This window comes from Lacerta agilis, chromosome 14, assembly GCF_009819535.1.
Source record: "Lacerta agilis isolate rLacAgi1 chromosome 14, rLacAgi1.pri, whole genome shotgun sequence".
In the NCBI taxonomy this organism is placed as follows: domain Eukaryota; kingdom Metazoa; phylum Chordata; class Lepidosauria; order Squamata; family Lacertidae; genus Lacerta; species Lacerta agilis.
This window is the reverse complement of record NC_046325.1, coordinates 32887507-32911688: the sequence shown is the minus strand read 5'-3', so window position 1 is coordinate 32911688 and position 24182 is coordinate 32887507. Positions and strand designations below refer to the sequence as shown.

General features: G+C 44.4%; 1 protein-coding gene across 2 annotated transcripts in view; it reads left to right on the top strand.

Moving 5' to 3' along the window:
- The window catches only part of SPOP (speckle type BTB/POZ protein), a 48303-nt gene extending 24909 nt beyond the window's left edge, over nt 1-23394 (top strand). For both annotated transcript variants that reach the window (XM_033169025.1, XM_033169024.1), the window contains exons 2-10: nt 6848-6992; nt 7381-7502; nt 11368-11519; nt 11660-11787; nt 15283-15460; nt 16630-16685; nt 17783-17905; nt 20580-20722; nt 21930-23394. In XM_033169025.1, coding sequence (XP_033024916.1) covers nt 6915-6992; nt 7381-7502; nt 11368-11519; nt 11660-11787; nt 15283-15460; nt 16630-16685; nt 17783-17905; nt 20580-20722; nt 21930-22074 — 1125 coding nt within the window. In that variant the 5' untranslated portion in view covers nt 6848-6914 and the 3' untranslated portion in view covers nt 22075-23394. The remainder of the gene's footprint in view (nt 1-6847; nt 6993-7380; nt 7503-11367; nt 11520-11659; nt 11788-15282; nt 15461-16629; nt 16686-17782; nt 17906-20579; nt 20723-21929) is intronic.
- The last annotated feature ends 788 nt before the right edge of the window (nt 23395-24182 follow it).

Genomic DNA, 24182 nt, shown 5'->3' with positions numbered 1-24182 from the left:
TTTAACATGGTGGGTGGGTGGGTGTCTGTGTGGTTTGCAATGGGGGTACGCAGTTGACAATTCTCGGTTTTTAGCAAATCTTTTTATACGATATAATGGAAACTCGTCCTGAGTCTCCTCCATAGTTTTCCTTCCCCAGACACTCAGGATATCCTAGCTCTTTGGGACAAGTGTCCTTAGTGTAGGACAGACATAGGCAAACTCGGCCCTTCAGATGTTTTGGGACTACAACTCCCATGATCCCTAGCTAACAGAACCAGTGGTCAGGGATGATGGGAATTATAGTCCCAAAACATCTGAAGGGCCGAGTTTGCCTATGCCTGGTGTAGGATGTAATTTGGGGCAAGAAGCTGGACTGGTAGATGGAGCAGCAATTTAGGAAAGAAGATGAGAGTTGGTTAGCTCAGGGTGGTTATATGGAATACAGTCGTACCTTGGAAGTTGAACAGAATCCTTTCTGGAAGTCCATTCAACTTCAAAAACGTTTGGAAACCAAAGCGCGGCTTCCGATTGGCTGCAGGAAGCTCCTGTTTTTATTTTGATTACGTATTTTGTGGTTTTATATTTTGATTTTATTCTGTGAACCACCCTGAGACCTCTGGGTATAGGCCGGTATATAAATTCTAATAATAATAATGCCACGCGAAGCGAAACTGTGGATTACCCCGAGTAAGCAAGCAAGAGAGGGTTTGCTTGGACAGACACAAGCCACCGGTTGTGGTTTGCATATAATGCTGAGCCAGCCCTCTGGTTTCCTTCCTTCCGGCGTGACACAGGGAAGAAGGGGTTTGCACAATTTGAGCAGTGTGCACCGGCACCACTTTCCCCTTTCATAAGCCATAGGTGCAGTGTGCATGTCGTGCCAGGCAACTTAAACCGCAACTTATTTAAACAGTAGTTCATTGCACCAACCAGACATCATTCTCTGCAGGCGAAAGTAACACAACACAAACAACGTAACAGGCTGTATGTAACTATATAAATTCTTTTTAAATGTGATTCAACATATCATATAAAAATATATGGTTCTATAGACCAACTCATCATATAAACAAAACATATTATGAGAAATTAAAGTCCAGCAGACTGATCAGGAAATACAATCTTTTCAGTTCTTATGCAGTAATACCTCGCGTTATGTATGCTCTGTGTTGCATATGTTCGACTTACGGACCTGCGCAACCCAGAAGTCCTCCCCGGAGCACGTGTGATGTGTGGGTGCGCAAAAGCGTTCTGCGCATTTCATGCATGCGCAGAAGCGCAAAAACGCGCAAACTTCCGGGTTTTTTTGGGGGGAGGAGCATTCGTGTTAAGCACGCCCGTGTTACATAGCGCGATCCGGAACGGATTGCATGCGTAACACGGGGTACCACTGTATTGGCAGTATCCACGGTGTGGAATTCTTATATCAATCTTGTAGTGTTCCACATGAAGATGCTTTTAAGAATTCTAGCCTTCCTTGTATGCAGGTACCAGATGAAAAACTTGGAAGATTGGCACATGGAGAAAATAAGACAAGGATTCCAGGATAATTCCTTGTTTTGCCCAACCGGGCTTCCTCAGCCGTGCATACTCTGGATTATATCAACGAACATAATGTGATGTGAAATGCGAAAGTAACTACGGCTTGTTTTGTCATACTCTGTCCACCCTCAGCTGCCTCTCTGCTTTGCATCCCTTAAGTCTGTTGTGCTTACAGACTGGCATCGCCTCACAGTGTCACCATTTCCCTTCCTATTATAGTGTCTGTGAGAGCGAGGGTGTGGAAATCTCTGCGATCTTCAGGGCAGCTGCCTTTAAGCAGCTGCTCTCCCCTTCTATTCTCCCAATAAACAAATGCCCCTATTCCTTCGCAGCTTTTAGTTTTTCAAACCCCTTTCTTCCCCTGTACAACCATGCTCCCCCCCCCTTTCCCCAACTAACAATCGGGTGTCATAATGAATTTATGATTTGCCACTCTGCTGCTGAAAGACTGCTTTTATTAATGCAAACTTTAAGTAGTTCCACCTGTTTAGCTGGCTTGAATTTCAGGATCCAAACCTGAGGTTTTGAACCCTACTCTCCCCCCCCTTACTCCACAGACTCTCTTCTATACTTTGCTATCAAAGCGTAAAGTTGCTGGGAACCTTTAGCTACCTGGGAAAAGTGCATTTGTTTCGAAACAGAAATTCGCCGCCCCCCTGTATCTTAACCCTACGACCCATACAATTTCTGTTTCTGCGTGTTAAAACGTACACCTTTTCCAGCTGCTAAACAGTCTGGTGAAATCTCAACCCTGTTGAGCCGCCCAGCTCTGCAGAGGTGTGAACATCGGCCTGTTTGAAGCGCCCACCCTAACAGCACAAACGCGACGCTCCAAAGGTCTTTGTGCAAGAACGTAACTTGGAAATCGGATGAGACACATGTGTCTTAAAAAACTTTAGCAGCAGATGTTGTGGGGGGAGTGCAGGTGTGGTTGTCAAAGGTGTGTGTGTGTGTGTTGCAGAGTTAGCAGCAATGTTGGCTTCAGGGAAAGTGCCAATGAAGAGGATCAGAGCACAGAGAGAGGCTTTTTTCCCCAGGCACTCTTGCCTGATGTCTCTGTCACTTGGTGTGCTGTTTGGGCAGGGTGATACAACAGACCACATGCTATGAGTTAAGGAGGAGCCTGGGTTAGCATGTGCTAAGCCATAGCTAAGTTCAGTAAGCCAGCAACAAATAATGGCTTATTTTCCAGAACAAACCATAGTTAAGGTACTGTGATGGGTTCAGACATACCGGTAAGCCTTGGTTAATGTTTATTTAAACCGTGGTTTCATTTCACCTGAGAATCAGGTTATAGGTTGCCTGTCACGTAAGCCCCTGGCATTATGTTCCAACTAGGGGTGCTTGAGAAATTAAAAATTTGCCTGTTCCAGTATGACCTGACCTGCATCTCTTGGACCAATGTGTTGATTGGAACTTAGTTATCTACTGGCGTTTGCAATTCTCATATGTTCTGAAACAGTTTTTAGCTTCTTCTTTTTTAAGTATTTTAAAAAAGTTTAAAATGTTTATTTGAGAGGAAATTTAGAAATGTGTAGTTTAAATGTATTATTTTGTGGATTTCAAAACATGCAGCTTTACTTAAAAAAATGAAGGGATCCGTTTATAGCTAAGCACTCGAACCCGTACCCTATGCTGAGACCAGCAGCCTGTTCCCCTGGTTGGAAACAGAGTATTAGGCAGATACATGGCAGGTAGGTCTATGAATAGCTTTTAGGTGTCGATCACTAAAAAATGGAAATCTCATAACCTCCGCTTACCAGATTCTGGAGTAACCATTGCTCCACGTCTTCTAAGACATATGGGGGAACCGTTGGTGCTCCACGTGTTACTGAACTACAACTCCCATCAACTCCAGCGAGCATGGCCAGTGTTGAGGGATAATGGGAGTTGTAGTTCAGCAGCATCTGGAAGGCCACAAGTTTCCCACACCGGTTCCAGAGGCAAAATGAAACTTCACTTTCACCCACCACAGTCATTTCTTAGCAGTGGTTTTTAATAAATAAAAAAATTGTCCAATAGCACCTTAGAGACCAACTAAGTTTGTTCTGGGTATAAGCTTTCGTGTGATTGGTATCGGAAGAAGTGTGCATGCACACGAAAGCTTATACCCAGAACAAACTTAGTTGGTCTGTAAGGTGCTACTGGACAAATTATTCATTCATTCATTCATTCATTCATTTCTACTGCGTCAGACCAACGTGGCTACCTACCTGAATTTTTAATCTTTCATCCTTAGTTCAAGTTGCCAGATTTCTGTGTGTAGAGAGTGCCCAGCTATGGCATTATTGCATTTTTGTCCCACCCTGTCAGCCGGGATAGCTCAGTTGGTAGAGCATGAGACTCTTAATCAGGCATAGGCAAACTCAGCCCTCCAGATGTTTTGGGACTGCAACTCCCACCATCCCTCACTAACAGGACCAGTGGTCAGGGATGATGGGAGCTGTAGTCCCAAAGCATCTGGAGGGCTGAATTTGCCTATGCCAATGCCTGCTCTTAATCTTAGGGTCGTGGGTTTGAGCCCCACGATGGGTGAAAGTTTCCTGCATTGCAGGGGGTTGGACTAGATGACCCTCGTCATCCCTTCCAGCGCTCTATGATTCTGTGATTCTTCCATCAGCTTGCTCAGAGCTGTACTTCTCTGTCCCTCCCCCCCCCCCCAATTTTCATCTCACATCAATGCTTTTAGATGGAAGGGGAAGTGGCGGAGTTTTGAGGGCACCCAGTGAGCCTCATGAATTATACTTGAGAAGGGATTTGAACTCAGCTCACCCGAAACCTTGTTCAGCACTCCGACCACTGCGCATCACTGCCTAAACATTGCAGCGTATGTGACGGCAGCTAAAGCAACTGCTGCTGACATGAGTGAATAAAAGTGGGGCTGCAGTAGTGCTGGGGCTTGTTGGCATGACTATTGGGAACTACATGGCAGTGGAAAAAAGTGCTTGGATTAAAGACCTGCCAATGGTAGCTCCCAGCAAAAAGGAAAATGACACTCTGATGTGCAGGTTTGACCCTTTGTGGGATGGTGTGAACAGGTTTGTCCAGGTGTTGTGTGCATGAGGCCTGATACACTCCAGCTAGGGTGCTATATCAAAACACTGTTGTTGCAGTAGGAAAACAGGTTTATTCCTTACTTAGCATGAAGATTTTTGTAGAGGTAGCATTCATCTTATTACCAGCCTTCTGGAGAGTGCAGAGTGTAGTGGAAGGCAATTGTCTTGGATAGCTGATGGTTGTACATCTGTTATTTAAGGAGTTTGTGTCAGTTTTTCTCCTTAGAATAGATAAAGAATGTGTTTATATCTTGGGAACCCTGGAAGGTATAAAGCATCTAAAAATTGTATCAGAGCTTGGAACTAATGTGCCAATTTTAAAAATATATATATGAGAGAGGTTTGTTGTTTCTGGAACGTGAACAAAAAACAGCAGTTCTCCTCTGTTTCTCCTCTTTCCCTCCATTGCAAATTCTATGAGAACATCTGTGTGTGTTTTTTCTTTAGCTTATCTCTCGCACCTCTGCTGTTTGTGGCAGTTTTGATTGTTTTGGGTTTTTTTTTAATTTTAGATTTTGCTGGTGGATACACACATTTTGCCAGCTGTTAGCAGTCAAGTGTGTTAGGGAGCCACGAGGGATAGGAAGAGAGAGCCTTGTGCTGCTCCCAGTGGACCCAGATTGCTAGCTGTCTTTGGATGGGCAGGTTCTGCAAGTATGAGAAAAGTATTGCAGAAAAGTATTGCAGAATAGTTCTGCAAGTATGAGAAAAGGATGGTGCTTGCTGTGGAGGGAACCAGCAAGCCACAGTGTGCAAAGAAAAGGACCTGCAATTCTTCTTTATGTGAGCTACTCCACCAAAGCATGTGAGCAAGGCTTTGAGGAGCAAATCTAAGGTACAGTGGTACCTCGGTTTTCAAACGTAATCCATTCTGGAAGACCGTTCGGCTTCCGAAACGGTCGGAAAACAAAGCATTTACTTATGGAAGCATTTACTTACGGTAAACTCCATACGGAAGCTGTGTGGCACGTTACACTTCCAAAAAAGCATTTGTAAACCAAAGCAGTTACTTCCGGGTTTTCGGCCTTTGAAAACCGAAACGTTCGACTTCCAAAAAGTGTTCGAAAATTCCGATTGTAAGCTCCTTGGGGCAAGGACTGCCATCTCTCTAAAGTAATGTACAGTGTGCCTTAACAGTGCTCTTTATTTAGAATGTTAATAATGCAAAGTTTGGAGCTAGTGAAGCGCCTGTGTTAGCTAGCTAGAGTGAGTCTGAAGAGGGTTTACCGGTATATTGTTTCAGCGTACAAGTGCTACGAAAGGTGCTTTAGTTGACTTTGGAGGGGAGCCTTGAGATATACCTTACTTTTAGGTTTAAGGGTAACTTGTGTGCAAGAATAAGAATGCATCTCCTGTCTCCAGGGCTGTATTGTTTGGATGCAAGCCAACACTTCACAGGGCTGCTACTGAAAGTCTTTGAATTCTTTGTGATGGTAGTTTGGCCCCAGGTTCCTTTTGTTCAAACACTGCTAAACGTCAGCTTGTGTTTGAAAAAGCGCAGGTAGAGCGTGGGATAAAACAATTATAGTTGTCTATGTACATAGAGTGGTGGAAGACCTTGTACCTGTCCCACGACTCTTACCTTGTCTCTTGCTCGTCCCCTTTTATTCCTGTGGATCAAAGACGAGGTCCATATTTTTCCACTAGGCTCGTGATTCTTGTTTGGTTAGGTTGTTCTCTTGAAGTTGCAAACCTATCCGTGGTGCATGATTTGAAAGCCACTTTGTTCAACTAGCTAAAATGCTTGCTTTGATTCAGATCACATCTCTGCTTTTGTAATTCCCTATTTCTCATACGTAAAAGAGGAGTCCTGATCTACGCTTAGGAAAAAACCCGCTATAAATAGGTCATAAAATAAATCGTTCTAGCAAAAGGGGGGAGGGACCCTGTATAAAATCACATAGAAATGTTTAGTGCTCTATAGCACAATCTGGTGTTGCATGTTTATATTGCATTTAAAACACTCTTATTTGACTAGTGTAGCTGAGTCCCTAGTGACCCACAGTGGGGCATTAAGGTAAGTAGTAAATATTGTGAAGCATTGCCTTCCTTCTGCAAATTAAACTTGTTGTAGAGACAAGCCTTACAATATAGTAAGGTAACAAGAGATAGGGAAATCTGCTGTGCCTAACATTTTCCAGTAATAAGACGAATTTTTAAAAACGAAGCACTGGAAAACTAGCCAGAACCCATTCCTTTCTGAGGCAACCTAACAATTGCTGGGAAGTTTTTAACTAACCTTTATATCCCTCTTCCTCTTTAATCAGGGTGAAGTTTGTTCACACAGATTTCTTTAACTAACCTGTGGAATCCTGTCTGACCTCCAAACTGGCGATGTCAAGGGTACCGAGTCCTCCTCCTCCGGCAGAGATGTCAAGTGGGCCTGTTGCTGAGAGCTGGTGTTACACTCAGGTAAGTCCGCATTTTGGAATCCTTTTGTTTGCCCCAGGGAGGCGCAAAGAATATCTTAGTGAAAAGCAATACTGGCTGGCATCTTTGGGAACTTGTTCAAATTGTCATGGTCCCGAGCCAGTGTTTTGGGCAGCGTGTGATGGTCAAGTTCTGCCCACTTTAACAGGGATGAATCTGATGTGTAAAAGCAGGGAATCCCGTGACCCGTGTGATGCTAGTGTCAGGTTTCCCAGGAATGGCTGCCCTGCTTTCCATGTTTTGGATACCCTGCTAAGGTCTGTTTGAGCCATCTAATGGTCTAACGTATCATCATTGGAAAAAAGGTATGTTGTCTTTCCATCATCTTGCTATTTGTAACTGTGTTTCTGCTGTTCTTTTTTCCCTTAAGATCAAAGTGGTCAAATTTTCCTACATGTGGACCATCAACAACTTCAGCTTTTGCCGGGAGGAAATGGGAGAGGTCATCAAAAGTTCAACATTTTCATCAGGAGCTAATGATAAATTGAAGTGGTAAGGATCATTACACAGTGCACAGTGGAGACCAGCAAGGAACATGGCAGTTGGTAGCTTGTGGTGCTTAGAATTGGGTTCAAATTAGCTGCACACTCACTGGGAGGCCTTGGGGAGGTTGCTAATGCTTAGCCTCAATCCTGCCTTCTGTAAAATGGCACAATAATGACTTGACTCATAGGGTTGTCTTCAGAAAGACTGCTCTGACCTTCAGGGGAAAGGAGAAACAATATACAAGCATGCTTTGTATCAATATCCCTGTGGTTTACTTGTGACTCTCAATAGCATTCATCCATACTGAAAATGCAGCTAAGATCAAGGTGTTAGAAAAGATGGGAGTGGGTAATACCTTCTTAACAGGAATTAGAGCAAACTATATGGATGCGGGTGGCGCTGTGGTGTAAACCACAGAGCCTAGGGCTTCCCAATCAGAAGGTCGGCGGTTTGAATCCCTGTGATGGGGTGAGCTCCCGTTGCTCGGTCCCTGCTCCTGCGCATCTAGCAGTTTGAAAGCACGTCAAAGTGCAAGTAGATAAATGGGTACCGCTGCGGCAGGAAGGTAAACGGCGTTTCCGTGCACTGCTCTGGTTCGCCAGAAGTGGCCACATGGCCCAGAAGCTGTCTGCGGACAAACGGCGGCTCCCTCAGCCTATAGAGTGAGATGAGCGCGCAACCCCAGAGTCGTCCATGACGTCCTAACGGCCAGGGGTACCTTTACCTTCATACGGAGCAATCTGTGAAAATACAGTGGTACCTCTGGTTACATACTTAATTCGTTCAAGAGGTCCGTTCTTAACCTGAAATTGTTCTTAACCTGAAGCATCACTTTAGCTAATGGGACCTCCTGCTGCCGCTGCGCCACCAGAGCACGATTTCTGTTCTTATCCTGAAGCAAAGTTCTTAACCTGAAGCATTATTTCTGGGTTAGCAGAGTATGTAACCTGAAGCTTATGTAACATGAGGTACCACTGTAATTGTAAATAATAATCTCTCCGATAACTGTAAAATAATGAAAGGGACTAGACAAGGCTGCCCATTATCCCCGCTGTTGTTTATATTGATACTGGAAGTAATGTTACAGGGTACAGTCGTACATCAGGTTACGTACGCTCCGGGTTGCGTACTTTTCAGGTTACGAACTGTAACCCAGAACCAATTACGTACACAACCCGGGGTACCACTGTATAAGAAAGAACAGGGAAATTAAAGGAATTTCGGTGGGACAACAATCCTATAAACTAAAGGCTTTTGCTGACGATGTGGTATTAACAGTAGTTAACAGTAGAACAACCACTTGAAAGGGTTCCTAAGGTATTAGAGGATATAAGAAAGTTTGGGAAGGTGATGGGCCTTAAAATAAATACAGAAAAAACTAAGATGTTGGTAAAAACATGAATGCCCATTCAAAAAAAGAACTGGTGAGTAGATTAAGAATATGTAACAAGGTGAAGTACTTAGGGATATGGCTGACTGTGAGGAATCTCAACTTATTTTAAGATAATTACGTAAAGGTGTGAAGGAGATTAAAAAAGAGTTGGAAATATGGGGAAGAATGAAACTTTCCCTTGTAGGTAGAATATCAGCCATTAAAATGAATGAATATATTACCTAAAAGGTTTTTATTTCAGTCCATCCCAGTGGTCAACAATTTACGCTGCTTCAAAGAATGGCAAAAGATATCTCTAGATTTATCTGGCAGGGGAAGAAACCAAGAATTAAGCATAAAATTTTGATAGATAATGAAGAAAGAAGAGGCTTCACCCTGCCAGATTTACAATTGTATTATGAGGCAGCGTGTCTGTGCTGGCTAAAGGAATGAATTGTATTGAAAAACACTCATTGTATTTGGAAGGTTATGATCATAAATTCGGCTGGCATGCATATCTATGGTATGGGAAAGCTAAAATACCTAAAAGTTTTTCAAACCATGTGGTTAGAAAGAAGGTATATAGAGTTTGGGAGAAGTATGGGAACTTGCTGGAAAGGAAAATACCTTTGTGGTTATCGCCAATAGAAGCAATCATTTTAAAGAGAAGTAATATGGATAGACAAGGCGACATAAAGAGACTTAATGGATTTTTCAGAAAGGGAACCTAAACTGAAGACTATGGAGGAAATAAGTAGCCAGGTAACAGATTGGTTACAATATTATCAATTAAATGAGCGATTCAAAATGGATAAGAAAAACAGATTTTCAGACCAAAGCTCGCAATTTGAAAGAGATGTATTAGAAAATAATTCAAAGTTATTATCTAGAATGTATAAGATGTTATTGGAATGGGAAACAAAAGTCAAGTTGGTAAAATCATCTATGATTAATTGGGCAACAGACATAGGGCATAATATAGAATTTGACCACTGGGAGAAATTATGGGAGAAATATTTAAAATTTACTGCATGTTATGCATTTAAACAGAACTGTTTGAAAATGAAACAGTTGGTATCTGAAATAGTTGGTATCTGAAACAGTTGGTATGTGAAGAAGTGTGCATGCACACGAAAACTTATACCCAGAACAAACTTACCGTAGTTGGTCTCTAAGGTGCTACTGGACTATTTATTTATTTCAACTGCATCAGACAAACACGGCTACCTACCTGAATCTGTTTGAAAATGGTTCACGCATGGTATTTAACCCCGAGTAGACTAGCTAAGATGTACAAATTGGAATCGATGTATGTTGGAAATGTAAAGAAGGAGAAGTAACATTCTTCCATATGTGATGGACATGCAAAATAGTTAAAGGGTATTGGGAAATGATATACAATGAGATTTTAAAAAGTTTGAAAAAACTCCCCCCCCCCCCAAAAAAACCCAGAGGCATTCCTTTTGGGAAGGGTACAGGCAGAAATACCCAGATGTCAGGAAAACCTATTTATGTATGCCAATACTGCAGCTCTGATTTTGTTGCCACGGAAATGGAGGGTGAGTGACGTCCCTAACAGGTAGGATTGGCAACTAAGAATGATAGAATATGCAGAGCTAGCAGGTTTAACTAGCAGAATAAAAAAGGAAAGGGAATGGAAAATTTTTTGTGGAGTATATGAAAAATAACTCTAAATATGTGAAAAATTTAGCAGGATTAAGGTAAATTCAACAGTATAGCATAAAATAAAGGCATAATAAAAGGAAAAGAGAATGAAATGAATATATAAGAATTTGCAGAAATGAAGGGGAAATCAAAGGAACCAGAAAAGGGCAAGAAGTCATAAATGATTGTTTTATTATAAAGTAAGATATGAATGAGGGAAATGTTGATTTCAATGTAAATGTGGTTCTGGAAACTAATAATGAAAATTATAAATAAAATTTATTTATTTTTTAATGAAAATGCAGCTAAGAAATTTTATAGGGGCCAAAATGTGTTGTCTAACAGATTGCAGCAAGGCATGACCATGCCATCTAAGCCACAGGCACACCACAAGATCAATATCTCCAGATGGCTCAAGCAAATGAGCCAAGCCATACTTGCAATCCATGGGCATTGGCCAGTTTAAACTGGGACCCTTTCAAGAAAAATCCAACCTAGTGAGGAATCCAAAGGAACAGCACTTGGGTGCATCTCCATCCTATTTATTATCTAGTTCTGGTTGTCCTTGCTCCTCCAGAAGAAAGCCAGGGATGTTGGACGGAGCACAAATCCCACGCAAGGGAGAAAATAGTGTCCAAATAATCCTTTTCCTCTTTGGGGATCTCTGTGGAGTAACCGCAAGCATCGCCTGATCACAGGTTGTGCCTCCCTTGTCCCCTACATTGCATTTTCTTTTGCGCACCCAGTGCAAACAGATCTGTGTGTGGAAACTTGTTTCTGCGAGCAGGTTAAAACCATATCAAGAAGATGAAGATTATCTTTGTGCTTCTGCAGGTGTTTGCGTGTGAATCCAAAGGGCTTGGACGAAGAGAGTAAAGATTACCTTTCACTCTACCTGCTACTGGTCAGCTGTCCAAAGAGCGAAGTCCGAGCCAAATTCAAGTTCTCCATCCTGAACGCAAAAGGAGAAGAAACGAAAGCGATGGGTACGCATAGTTGGTGGCCGGTTCCTTGCGTTTCAGTTGCCGTTTAAACACAGGCAGCGAGCACGAATTAGAGCCCTGCTTGTGTGTCTCTTGGCTTTCCTTTTTCAAAAAAGAGCCCCCACTTGTTTATATATTTCCAGAGAGTCAGCGAGCCTACCGGTTTGTGCAAGGCAAAGACTGGGGATTCAAGAAGTTTATTAGAAGAGATTTTCTCTTGGATGAGGCCAACGGACTCCTCCCAGATGACAAGCTCACTCTCTTCTGTGAGGTAAGGAGGGGAAACTACACGAAACCTTTTGTTTCATTTGCAAGAAAACAGCAGAAGGGCTGCAAAGACGCTTCTCAGCTCCCATCGCATGTCCAATCCCTTTGTCCATCATTCCTTCTGAACTGAGCACAGTAGGTGGAGTTGAATGGTGGCCCTGAGTGTTTTGTTTGGGAGAGGGGCCTTTTGTAACTCCCTCCGTAAGGTGTGGCTTGGCTCGCTTGCTTGAGTTGTCTGGAGCTATTTCTCTGCAAGCACCTTTTCTCGCTTGTGGCATGCTGTCATGTGAATTACGTGGATTAACCTGTGGAGGAGAGGATGAGGAAGCAGGTGTGTGGCTAGAAATGTATAGTTCCATAAATTCGGGGGGGGGGAGGGGAATACTACCTTTTTTACCTTTATGAAATTTATAAAACGATTTTGTACATCTTTATTCAGAAGACCCACTCTTGTTTAGTGGAGCTTACTTCCCGGTAAGCGTGCTTAGGATTGCAGCTTCGAAAAGTATCAGTGCGTTAAAGTGAAATCTAAAACATGTTTATTCATAAGTAAACCCCATTCAGAGAACCTTGGCTCCTGGATCGCAGCGTTGGTTTTGTACATGCCCAAAGGGCAGTAGATGCCAGGGTATTGGCTTCTAGTACCTCCACACTAGATCAAAATTTCCCAGAAGAAAGGAAGTAGCGATTTACAATGGTACCTTGGTTGTCGTATGGCTTGGCTCCCAAACAAATCGACTCCCGGACGCCGCAAAACTAAGTGTTCCAGTTTGCAAACGTTTTTTGGAAGCCGAATGTCCAATGTGGCTTCCGATTGAGTGCAGGAAGCTCCTGCAGCCAATCGGAAGCTGTGCCTTGGTTTTTGAACGGACTCCCGGAGCAGATTAAGTTTGACAAGCAAGGTACCACTGTACAAGAAAACAATGGCCCCAAATTGTCCTCTGATGAAGAGGGCAGCACCTCTAGGAGTCGAAATGCATCTTGGATTTGAGTGTCACATACCTACACGTTTGCCATTATTTAATGTTCTTTAGCTAGCCTTAACATCAAAACTTTCATGTTTCACATTTTGAGTGAGTAAAAAACCTTGCCTTAAAAAGCATTTGACTCGTGCCAAAAGAGAAGGCAACTTTTGTTGGAGTATTTTCAGTGATCTCCAACATTTTCAGTTTTTCTGTAGGACAGGAATGGGGTGGGGGGAAGAGCCCCGGTAGAGCACAATAGAGAAAATCATGTTTCTTCCAGGCCTTTGCATCTCTCTGTGTGGGGGTTCTTTGTCAATAGCCTGTCTGTCCCCGCACAGCATGGGATTCATTCTTGGAAAGTATTAGGCTTTTGTCAGAGAAAAGCTTTTGAATCTGGCAAGCCAGAAGTTATGCATAGAAATGAAAACTTGCGCTAGTTTTTGCTGATGCTAGGAGGTTTTCCTGCCATTTAGTGCCATATGCTCAGCGAATCCTCCCCCCCCCCGGTTCCTTGCCACAGGTGCTTACAGCTGTGTTTCTATTTGGCAGGAATGGTGTGTGTGTGTGTGTGTGTGTGTGTGTGTGTGTGTGTTTCCCCCCCTCCTCTGTTGAGGCTCTCTAAGGATTTGATAACATTTGGTGAGCTGGGAGACTGTTATCAGGGTTTTTATTTAAAACTTGGAATACTGCTGAGGAAGAGGGTTTGTCTGTCTTTTTTTTTTTAAAAAAAATTGCTTTAGTTCTGCTGGGTCTTCCCTCTGTCAACATGCTGCAAGTTTGGCCTGATCACATGAGATACTGGTACACCTGCTCTTGCACAGCCCCTGTTTTGCTGGCTAGTACCTGCGGAGCTGCCAGTTATCTTACATTGAGGTCCTTGCAGCATCCATTTCCAGTTTGAAGTGGCTGCTGTCTCAAAGAGGCAGGCACCCGATTCTTGGTTTTCCATGATTGCACTGCCGGATTCAGAGCAACTTACAGCATTCTCAGGATCTCGGTTTTTGTTCAGTTAAAAAAAAAAGAGGGGGGTTTGTTTTAATTTTAATGCTTTCCATGACTGCAGTGGTACGGGCACAACACACCCAACATCTCACAACATTTAAGTCCTGTTAATTGTGATGGGCGAGATTTTAAAGCGCATGCATAACTTCCACTGAAATTACTGGTTCTTGAACAGTTCACTTTGGCATTGTTTATAAGGGCAAGTAACAGTTCAAAAGCAGTGGTTTCAGAGCAGGCTAGCAAATTGTATTTTTGATTTTATTTGAAATTTTGCTGCCTGCCTCCCATTGCAAAGCAGCATCGGAGGGGGGCACACAACATTTTAAATGTGTGTATTTTCATCCAACAGGGATGATAACAAACCTCCAACTGGTGCTGGGAGTTTTGGGCTGTGGAAATTTTCAGCATGCCCTCCAGGCCCCGTAAGGCAGGGATGGGGAAGCTACTACTATTTCTGGCTGTTGGCCACGCCAACTGCAGCTGATGAGAGTCGGGAGCCCGTCAACAGCATCAGCTTCCCCATCTTTCCCGTAATGGCCATGTGCTTGGATGTCTTTTAAAAATGGGCAATAGGCTCATTCATGGAGGATAAGTCACATCAGAGGCAACCAGTCACAATGGTTATATGGTACCTCCATGCTCACGAGTCCAGGGATATTCTCATATCTCTGAATTTTAATTTTAATTTTTTTAATTGCCTCCAAAATAGCTTATAACTCCAGGTGAGAAAGGTGGGGAACCTCTGGACTAGTTAACTTGAGCCTTCATTTTTGAAAGACCTAGAGCCTGGGTTGTGCTCAAGGTTAGGGACTGATAAAACAGATGCAGGTGCGGTCAGGAAGGTATATGGCTAGTGACTCTGGCTGAATCGAAATGACTTCATATAGTGGAAATCTGCAGTATGTCTGTAATTACTTGGGAAGTTGGCCTGTGACCCACTGCCAAGCAGTGACGGTAATTTTACTACACCTCAATATACCTGACATGAAATCAGGAGGAACAAGGAGGTTCAGGAAGAGCATACAGAAGACTGGGCTTCCTGGCGTTTGTCTGTACCCCATTGTAAGTTGCCATATAGTAAGTGTTCATTGGTATTCATCTATAGAGAGGTTTTTGTCCCTTGTGGCCTGATAACTTTGTCTTCTGGAGCCATGTGGAGCTCGGCAGATTTGTTTTCTTTGACATCTCTGCTCCTTGCTTGCGGCACGTAGTGCCTCGGATTGCATGGACCAGTCTGTAGAAATGGATGGCCCTGCCTTTTATCCCAAAGGAGAGAACTTAGATGAACTTCTGATTCCATCAAAATCTGTGGGAATCCTTAGGCAGCCGTGCCGGTGGGTGGGTAGGAGCACAGTTTCTTTTCAGTGCATTGCTGTTTCTGTCTTAAACATCCCTACCCAAGAGCACCTGTGGGGTTTGGGGTTTTTGTTTCCCTCCACCCTACCCCACCGACCCTCTGTGCTCCCCCCCTTTTAAGTTTACTGTTGTTGTTGCTGCTGCTGCTTTTGTTGACCCCCTGTACTTCCTTGCAGGTGAGTGTAGTACAGGACTCTGTCAATATCTCCGGCCAGAACTCCATGAACATGGTGAAGGTACCTGAATGCCGCTTGGCTGATGAGTTGGGAGGCCTCTGGGAAAACTCTCGCTTCACAGACTGCTGCCTGTGTGTGGCAGGCCAGGAGTTCCAGGCTCACAAAGCCATATTAGCAGGTCGGTATCGACATGGGCGCGAGGCTTAGCAGGATGGCGAATGGACTGATCAGGGACAAGCCGACCGCCTTGATGAGTGTTTTGGAGGTTGCTTCCCTTCTTTTCCAGAAGGGGGCTCCAAATAGCGGGTCCTATAAGATGGGAACAATTGATTTGACCGGGGGGGGGGGGGGATGATGAGCGGCCATGGGAATATATCATATCAAAACCTCAGATTTAAAAAAACCCGAAACCCATTTAATGGTATTAGGAGGGCGGGGAAGGTGCAAATTGTAAAAAACTGCTTTGCCAGAGGTCTTCTGGGACTTGCATGTATGCTGTATATAATACAGTTCTGTGGAAGCCTAGGATATGCCATTCAGCTTTCTTTCCTCCCTTTAAAAAGGTAAGTTTCTGTGTCTTACGACTGCAGAGATATACTTGAAAGTGTATGGCAATTCCTGCTGGAATCCCAGACAGATTGCTCATTGCGATTTCCGAGTAGTTTAGGGGTATGCTGTCCCGTCCCCCCCCCCCCCAGCTAGGCCCCTGAGTAGATTTTTCACTTTCGCGCGGCTAGCAAAACCGAATGAATTGTGACAAGCTTGTAAAATTTGTTCAACTTGCATAATTCATGCCTGTTGCAGAACCTAGCTTTTCTCGGAGCAGAAAGATTTCTGCCTGGGAGCAGAACATTTTTCGTCTCTCTTAGTAAGCACAGGGTGCACACGGCCCCGTGTATATTCTGCTCCAAGCCGGTTTAACCACCACAGCTCCCTGGAGGAGAACCCTCTGAACTGTAGTGGGAGGGAATGGAGCCGAGAATGTCTGCGAGTGGTCTGCACCATCACAAAACTGCAATTTCCAGAGCTGCTTTTGGGTGGGGGGTGAGCTGGGCTGATGGAAAAGCTAGTTTTAAGCTGGTCTCCTTTCTCTAGTGTGCATATGCCCTTAGGAAGACATTTGATAACATTTCTCTCATGATCGTTTTATTTATTTTTTACGCCCTGTTATATTGGTACCTTTATTTGCAGGTACTGATTGCATGTGTCAGTTCATCTCTGGAGAGGAAGGTTATCTCTTCACATAGTTTTAATTGCATTTTGTGGTGTTCTTTTCCCTCCTCCCCAATCTCTCTCTCTCCCTCCCTCCCTCTCTCTCTCTCTCCCACCCCACCCCTCTGGCCGCAGCACGTTCTCCGGTTTTCAGCGCTATGTTTGAACATGAGATGGAAGAGAGTAAAAAGGTAAGTGGGCAAAGCAGCTTTCTGGTCGTGAGGAAGAGCCATTTGCTGATCTGCAGACTGGGAGAAGATAATTCAGGAGCTGGAACAACTCTTGGTTCCCCCCAGCAAGTAGCTGAAAAATACTGCAGACTTTTGACCTCCACTTGCAAAGGTCTTGCTTGGCACAGAGGCTCAAAGCAGAAATAAAATAAATTGCTGTCATGTGTCCAGGTTGGCAAGGCCTCTTGCTATGAGAAGGAATACTAGAGAGCTGACATTGTGAACTGTATTTTAGATAGAGAGGTCTTGACCGGAGGAATGGCTGGGGAACAAACGCTGCCAATGGAAACAAAAACCATGTCGGGGGAATACCTTCCTTAGGCAGACCAAAATATCACACAATATAATATGCAAGCTTGCGAGTTCTCCAGAAACCTTCATCAATATTGCAGCATTTTGCTGGACCTAATAAAGGCATTGCCCTAATATGTATTTTGGCATTTACCCTTTCCAGTTTTTGCATGAAAAAAATTCACTGTAGGTGAACATTTGCCTTCCAGTTTTTTTATATATATTTCAGGGGGGCAGAGCTAGAGCCCTGGGTGCAAGTCTGAGGCTTGTTCAGTTGAGAAGCTTACTAGCTGATGCCTTCGTTCCAAGATACACTATCCCTACCATTCCTACCTTGCAGCCTTGTTGTGAAACTAATCTTTGAGAGATGGGCATATTGTAAACCACCAGGAACCTTCAAGACAGGCCAGAAAAGAAATTTGGAAAGCACCGTAGGAGGAGTTAATACTCCTGCGCTGCCAGAGTTTTACAGTTGAGATGGCGTTTATGTAACAGTAAATGCTGGCTTCTTGCCGCTGCCTGAGACAGTGGAAAAGCGAAGCTTTAAGGAAAAGTCTCAGCACGTTCTCTTCTGTAGTTGGAAGAGGCAAAGGAGACTGGAACATTTCTGTTCCTCCTGCACCTTCTTCCCCAAATATTTACGTGTTCTCTCCAAATAGTTTCACTTTGCACCCTCCAAAAAAAAGAGAGATCTGGGGGAGGAGACCAACAGTTGGGTCTGTTGCCTGAGTGTCAGAAGAGTAACCCTAATTTCCCCCCTGGTGCAGAATCGAGTTGAAATCAACGATGTGGAACCTGAAGTTTTTAAAGAAATGATGTGCTTCATTTACACGGGGAAGGCACCCAACCTCGACAAAATGGCTGACGATTTGCTTGCAGCTGCTGATAAGGTACACAGGATGCTTGGGTGGCTGGCCGGCCGGCCGTTGACTTTTCCCCCCTCTTGTGGAAAGGGAGCACAGAAACCACGGCTTCAACATCATTGTGTTTATACTTGATGCCTAGGCCTTTGGTTTTGTGGGGTTTTTTTAAAAAAAAAAACCAGAGGAGTATTCGCCTCCTGGAGACGAAATTGTGGGGGACTTAACTGGCATGAACATGTCGTTGGTGTCTTGCCAAATTCACTCCTGGGTCTTTGGGCACAGCTCAAAGAGATTTCCTTGGCCCACCCAGCCTATTTTGTAAGCTGTGGGTGGCTGTGTACTTGAGGCGGGCCATATCCCACTGCTGTCAAGAGGCTCGGGGCCGGGTCAGCCATGAGGCATGGCTAACCCCTCTCCTCCTAGTAGTCTGCCCCCTCCTTGAGATGTTGACCTGCGAGAGGAGAAGCAGGGCCAATAGACAAGCTCATGCTTCCTGATCTTTGCAGGAATGCACTGAAAGATGAACAGTCTGCTGTAGAAACTTCCAGGATGAGACGGCAATCTTTAGGTACACCCCTCATTAAGCAGAGAGAGGGGTGCCCTGCTCTGTTGAGAGCAGCGTGTGCCCCCTCTTGTACACTGCCGTTTAAGTACCGTATTTTCCGCTCCATAAGACACACTTTTTTCCTCCTTAAAAAGTAAGGGGAAATATCTGTGTGTCTTATGGAGCAAATGGTGGTCCCTGGAGCTGAATTGCCCAGGGGCCAAAAGAGGATCATGCTTTTATTTTACAAAGAGAAAAGGGGGTGTTAAAAGGACCCCGCTCAGCAGCTGATGAGCAAGAGATCGGGAGAGAGATAAGAGTCCCGGCTCCCTTTCAGCCCCGCCCTCCATTGTTGAATGTGCTGCAGAGGGAGGTTGTTTGTTTCCCCAGCGACATGTGACTGGCTGATTAGATTATCTGTCTGGAAACTGTAGAAAAGGCTCCCTTTCCTTTAGAAGCTGCAGAAATGTGAGTTGAACCCCATAAAAATGGGGCTTTTCCTCTTTGCTTTTCCCCCTTTGCAAAAAAACCGGCAAAACTTTTAGCTGATCCTCAAAAAAACCAGGGCTTTTAGAAGAGGAAAACCAGGAAAAAAAATTTTTTGTTCTTGTTTCCTCCTCTAAAAACAAGGTGCGCCCTATGGTACGGTGTGCCCTATGGAGCGAAAAATATGGTAAATCACTATCACCCCCTGGACCAGCACTGAGTTGATTAAAAGGGATGTGATGTCCCTTTGTGAAATGAGGCACCACTGCCTCAGTGAAAAAGCCTCAGAGCCAGCCTCTCACAACTCCAGGAATATGGGGGTACCTGCAAGCTAAGGACGCTGTGCTGATGCTTTGAGGTCACATCTTACGCCACTGAATACTTGTGTGTGGCAGGTTGGGGGAAAAGGACAGAAGTGAAGAAGCTGGGCTTCTTGGAATTGGAATTTCCAACCCTTGGTTCAAGTCGTTAATAGAATAGCAGTGAAAAAGCCCCTGTCGTATGTATGCAGGGAAGAAAAGTAGCATAGCGAATTTAGGATGGAATATCGCAGTTTTAATTTGGGGGGGGGGGTATAGAAAATTGTGCCCCCTTCACAAAATCAAAATATACTACCATGCACCAGGTGCCAAGTGAGTCTTGCACGCTTGCCCAGCAGAAGCCCATATTGGCCTCTGGGGATGGTTTAGTGGCAAGTTAATTTTCAGCCCTGCCTAGCAACAGCAGTTCTCCAGCCCACTGATCAGACAGTAGGGTTTAGGGGTCTTTAATTGTGGCTTTTTATATAGCTCTTCCCCACCCCCCTAATCCTTCCAGGGTGTCTATATAAGAACAGAAAGCAAAACCTTTTATGGCAGCACATGAAGCCTCTTAATATTTGCCCGAGAGGCTTGGGAACAGCTTGTTCTGTCTTCCTCCAGTCTCTTGGGGAAAATACGTAATTATACTATAAACAAAACACAGTGCATATCCCACACCCTGGGGACCTGCCATTGGGCTCTTGGGTGAAGATGCGATTAGAGAGTTAGGCTTTGTCTTTCAGAAGTGTTTATTGAGGAGGATGGGAAAGGTTGTTGTTGTACCTAAAGATCCAGACTCCATTGACCTTTCGTCCAGCTGCTTGGGCTTGTATGTTCGCTTTGCCCAGCCCTCCAAAGCTCTGCAAGCAGATTTAAGTTATGCGGATTACCTACTACAATTTTGCATAATTCTGCTTCTGCAGTTAGGTTTGGCACTTGTTATGCGTGTTTCTGGCAAAAGAACTTAAGATATCTCTTAATTTTTTTTCTCCCCAGCCAGAAGGCTTCAGACTTTTGTGAGGAATGCTGACAATTGCCCAGAATATGCATCTCTCTTCCTCCTGAATTTTGTGCTTCCAAACATTACTACTGAATAATTGAGGGGGATGGGGGATGTACAGTACAATACACTTGGCATGTATCGGTGCTATGCTATAGTTACTGAACCACTGCACAAGACTTGGAACATTTGTTCCAACAACTACTAGCACAGAGACATTATAGGATTAAGGGAAGCAGGGCACCACATCTACAAAAGCCATTCAAAATAGCAGTGCTAAAACCCACCTGTAGGGAGTTTTGCCACCACAGCGCAGCCTCTTTTGGGGCAAACTCATTTCAGTACCTCTCTGTACCTTTTTTTTTTTTAAAGTATGCTTTGGAACGCTTGAAGGTGATGTGCGAGGATGCTCTGTGCAGCAACCTGTCCGTAGAAAATGCAGCGGAGATCCTCATCTTGGCTGATCTACACAGCGCTGACCAGCTAAAAACTCAGGCGGTTGACTTCATCAACTAGTAAGCAGGTTTTATCTTTTCTCCCCCTCTCCTCAGACTTTGGGGAAATTGACAAGTAAGAACCCTAGAGAACGAAGCCCCATTGCACCTCTTGTACTACAGTTTGTGTTCAAGCACTCTCATAACCAGCTAAAATTGGTGCACCAAAAAAATAAAATAAAAATCCACTTCCTCTGTTTTGGTTTCTCTCGCTGGCGCATCTGCAGGTTCTTTTTTATCAAACATAATTTCTTCCCTTTTTGCCCTTGCGCTGGAGAATCAAGTAGTGGCTGTTGTGTGGCCCTTTTGCAAGGAGTGCAGAAGGCGCTTTTCCGAAAGGGCACTCTGCCCCACTGTTTTCCGCCAAGGGGGACAGTCATATTCTTTCTCTTTTAAGCATCCCAAGAGAAACAAACAAGGAGCCTTGAAAGTAAATCCTGTAAGAGAAGACAGGTGTGTGTCCTGCAGTGGACAACCAGTGCAAAATACCGTCTCTCTTTCTCTTTCTTGGATGAATTGAATGTTTCTTTTAGAACTCCTTGAGTTCTTAAAGATGTCACACCCATTGTGTCTGAATGGTTTGTTGCTAAATGCAAAACAAGCACCTCTGACTTGGGGTGCAAGTGGGGAGTGGGAATAGCCCCTGAAGCAGCCTCGATTCTTTCAGGTCAGGGGTCAGCAAACTTTTTCAGAAGGGGGCCGTTCCATTGTCCCTCAGACCTTGTGGGGGACTATATTTTTTTTGGGGGGGGGGAATGAACGAATTCCTAGGCCCAAAAATAACCCAGAGATGCATTTTAAATAAAAGCACACATTCTACTCATGTAAAAACACCAGGCAGGCCCCATGAATAACCCAGAGATGCATTTTAAATAAAAGGGCACATTCTACTCACGTAAAAACACGCTGATTCCCGGATCGTCCGCAGGCCAGGTTGAGAAGGCGATTGGGCCATATCCGGCCCCTGGGCCTTCGGTTTCCTACCCATGTTTCAGGCCAAGGTAGTGTCAACTTGCTTACATTGAACTGCAGAGTATCTACAGCAGATGAAGAAGCATTTAAACAAGACATAAAAGCAGCTACTGAAACCCTAAAGTGGAAGTATTGATAGCTTGAGGACTTCCCCTTCCCTTTTGTGTGTTTTGCCTTTCACTGTTAACTTGTGTGTGTGTGCATCTCCCCCCCCCCCCCAACTGGTAACCTTGGCTCCTTCGTTGTCTGTTTCCAGCCATGCTTCCGACGTCATGGAGACTTCAGGATGGAAGTCGATGGTCGTGTCTCACCCCCATTTGGTGGCCGAGGCGTATCGCTCGTTGGCCTCTGCACAGTGCCCTTTTCTGGGACCCCCACGCAAGCGGCTGAAGCAATCCTAAGGCCGGACCCCATTGCACAACCCCGTGTGTGTATGTGTGGCTTTTTAAACAAAGAAAAAAAAACCGGAAGTAGCAACAGAAGAAAGTTGCTTTTCCAACCTTGACCACCAGGTAGACGATGCAACCTGTGGAGCTTTTAACTCTGTTGTGGGGGTGGGTGGGTGGGGGAAAAGACTGCTTTGAGACGTGCAGACTTTTAAAACAAACGAGAAAATCAGCAGCAAGTAAACTTTGGGGCGAATGGGGAGGGGTGGACTTTGGGTTAAAGGGGACTGTTCAACCTAATATATCCCTGTTGCTGCAATGTCTGTGTGTTTCCCTTTTGACTTGGCCAAGTCAAGAACTTGAAGAGTTGGCCAGGTGCTGGCTTGAGACAACAGATCCCAACAGTGCTAAATGGAATTTAAGGCAAGAGGAAAAGGGACGACGTTATGGCCTCCGCATCTGACAGCACAGAACAAGAAGTCGGGCATGATCAGAGCGAGGAGGATGCTCTCTTTCGTTCCAGAAATGACAAATGGGGAATGCGGGGGTGGGGTGGGGAATGATTCTGCCTTGATGAGATGAAGCCCACTCAACGGGAGCATCCATGGGATTTGTATCGGGACTTTTGGGAGAGGGAGAGACTCCCGGCCGCCGTGAAATCCCTCCATCCGCCTTCCAGCCACGAGGTGACGACGGTCTCTCTCGGTAGCACTTGTGTACATGGACGGCAAACGAGAAAAGCGAGCCCCTCTCACAAACTGGCAACTTTTAAAAAGTGACAAAGGGGGCTGGCGTGAGGATACGCTCCCTGGACGATTTGGATAGGATGGAGACAGCCATGACCGGCTTTCAGGAACTGTTGGTGATGCTCTGGACTTGGAATTGGCTGTCCAAGAACAATGGTTACCTGTTTAGATATTGTGGGAATTTTTGTTCTTTTGGTATCTCTCTTTCCCTGTTTTAGTTTACTTCCTATTAACTCCTGTGGTTTCTTCGCATCCTTTTCTGTTTCGTTTTGTTTTTTAAAGAAATTTTATTGTTCATGAACACTGTGTCAAAGGTTTCTTGTCCTGCGTTGCAAAAATTATTCTTATCGAGTGTTTGTACCCAATCCGCTGTTTGTAGAAGATTCTGGTCCTGCTCCGTTCTATGCCAGTTTCCTTTTACAGGCAAGAAGTTCCAAAATAACTGGTAAAGCTTCTCCCCCCCCCTTTTCCTTTTCTTTTTGAAAATATAATTACTCTTTTGTACTGTGTGTTGTTCTGTCTTGTCTTTATGGCTTTCTTTCAATTTTTTTATATATAAAAAAGAGAAAGACCTTTCCCCTCAAGTTCATATTTGGTTTATATGTCTGCTTTATTTACGCTGATGTTATTTGCAGTCCAGGAATTGGTGCAGCTGCCACCGAGATACTTTGGTTTCCTATTTCAGTAAGAGCTAGTTCTGGGAGCCGACCCTGTCCCACCAACGCTCCTGGACTTAGCAGAGGAGGTCAATGCTTCTGATTGGCTCGCCCCTGTTCGGTTTTGCATGAAGTGATTGGACCAAGCAGAGCTGTACCTAGGCTCCCTTGCATCCTTAAGTCAAAATTAAAGAATCCAAGAACTCTGGACCCAACGAGAGATCAGTTTTTAAGTCTTCAAATAGTTTTATTATTATAGTCTTGAGACAAATTCCAGTTGAAATCAATTCCAGGACAAGGCCCTGTTTCGCTGATCCTTCGTCAGCTAGATTTCCATGGTCAAAGTGTACCAATGAGGCATACAGAGAATTGGTACACTTTGACCATGGAAATCTAGCTGACGAAGAATTAGCAAAACAGGGCCTTGTCCCGCAACTTCAAACTATTTGAAGACTTTAAAAACTGATCTCTCATTGGGCCAGAGTTCTTGGATTCTTTAATTTTGACTTCTGGATATCACTAAGAACTCCAACTCCCTTGCATCCTTGGCAAGGAGATGTATTGGCACCACTGAAGCCATGGGCAAGAATCTAAAAAGTTTACTTTTAGTTGCCTTTTGCGCTGTGCCAATGACTTCCTCCATGGCCACCGGAGTCAAGTCTGCTCTGTTCCACCTCCTCTCCTCCTCCGTCAGTCGGTCCGTCTGTCTCCTTCCTTCCTC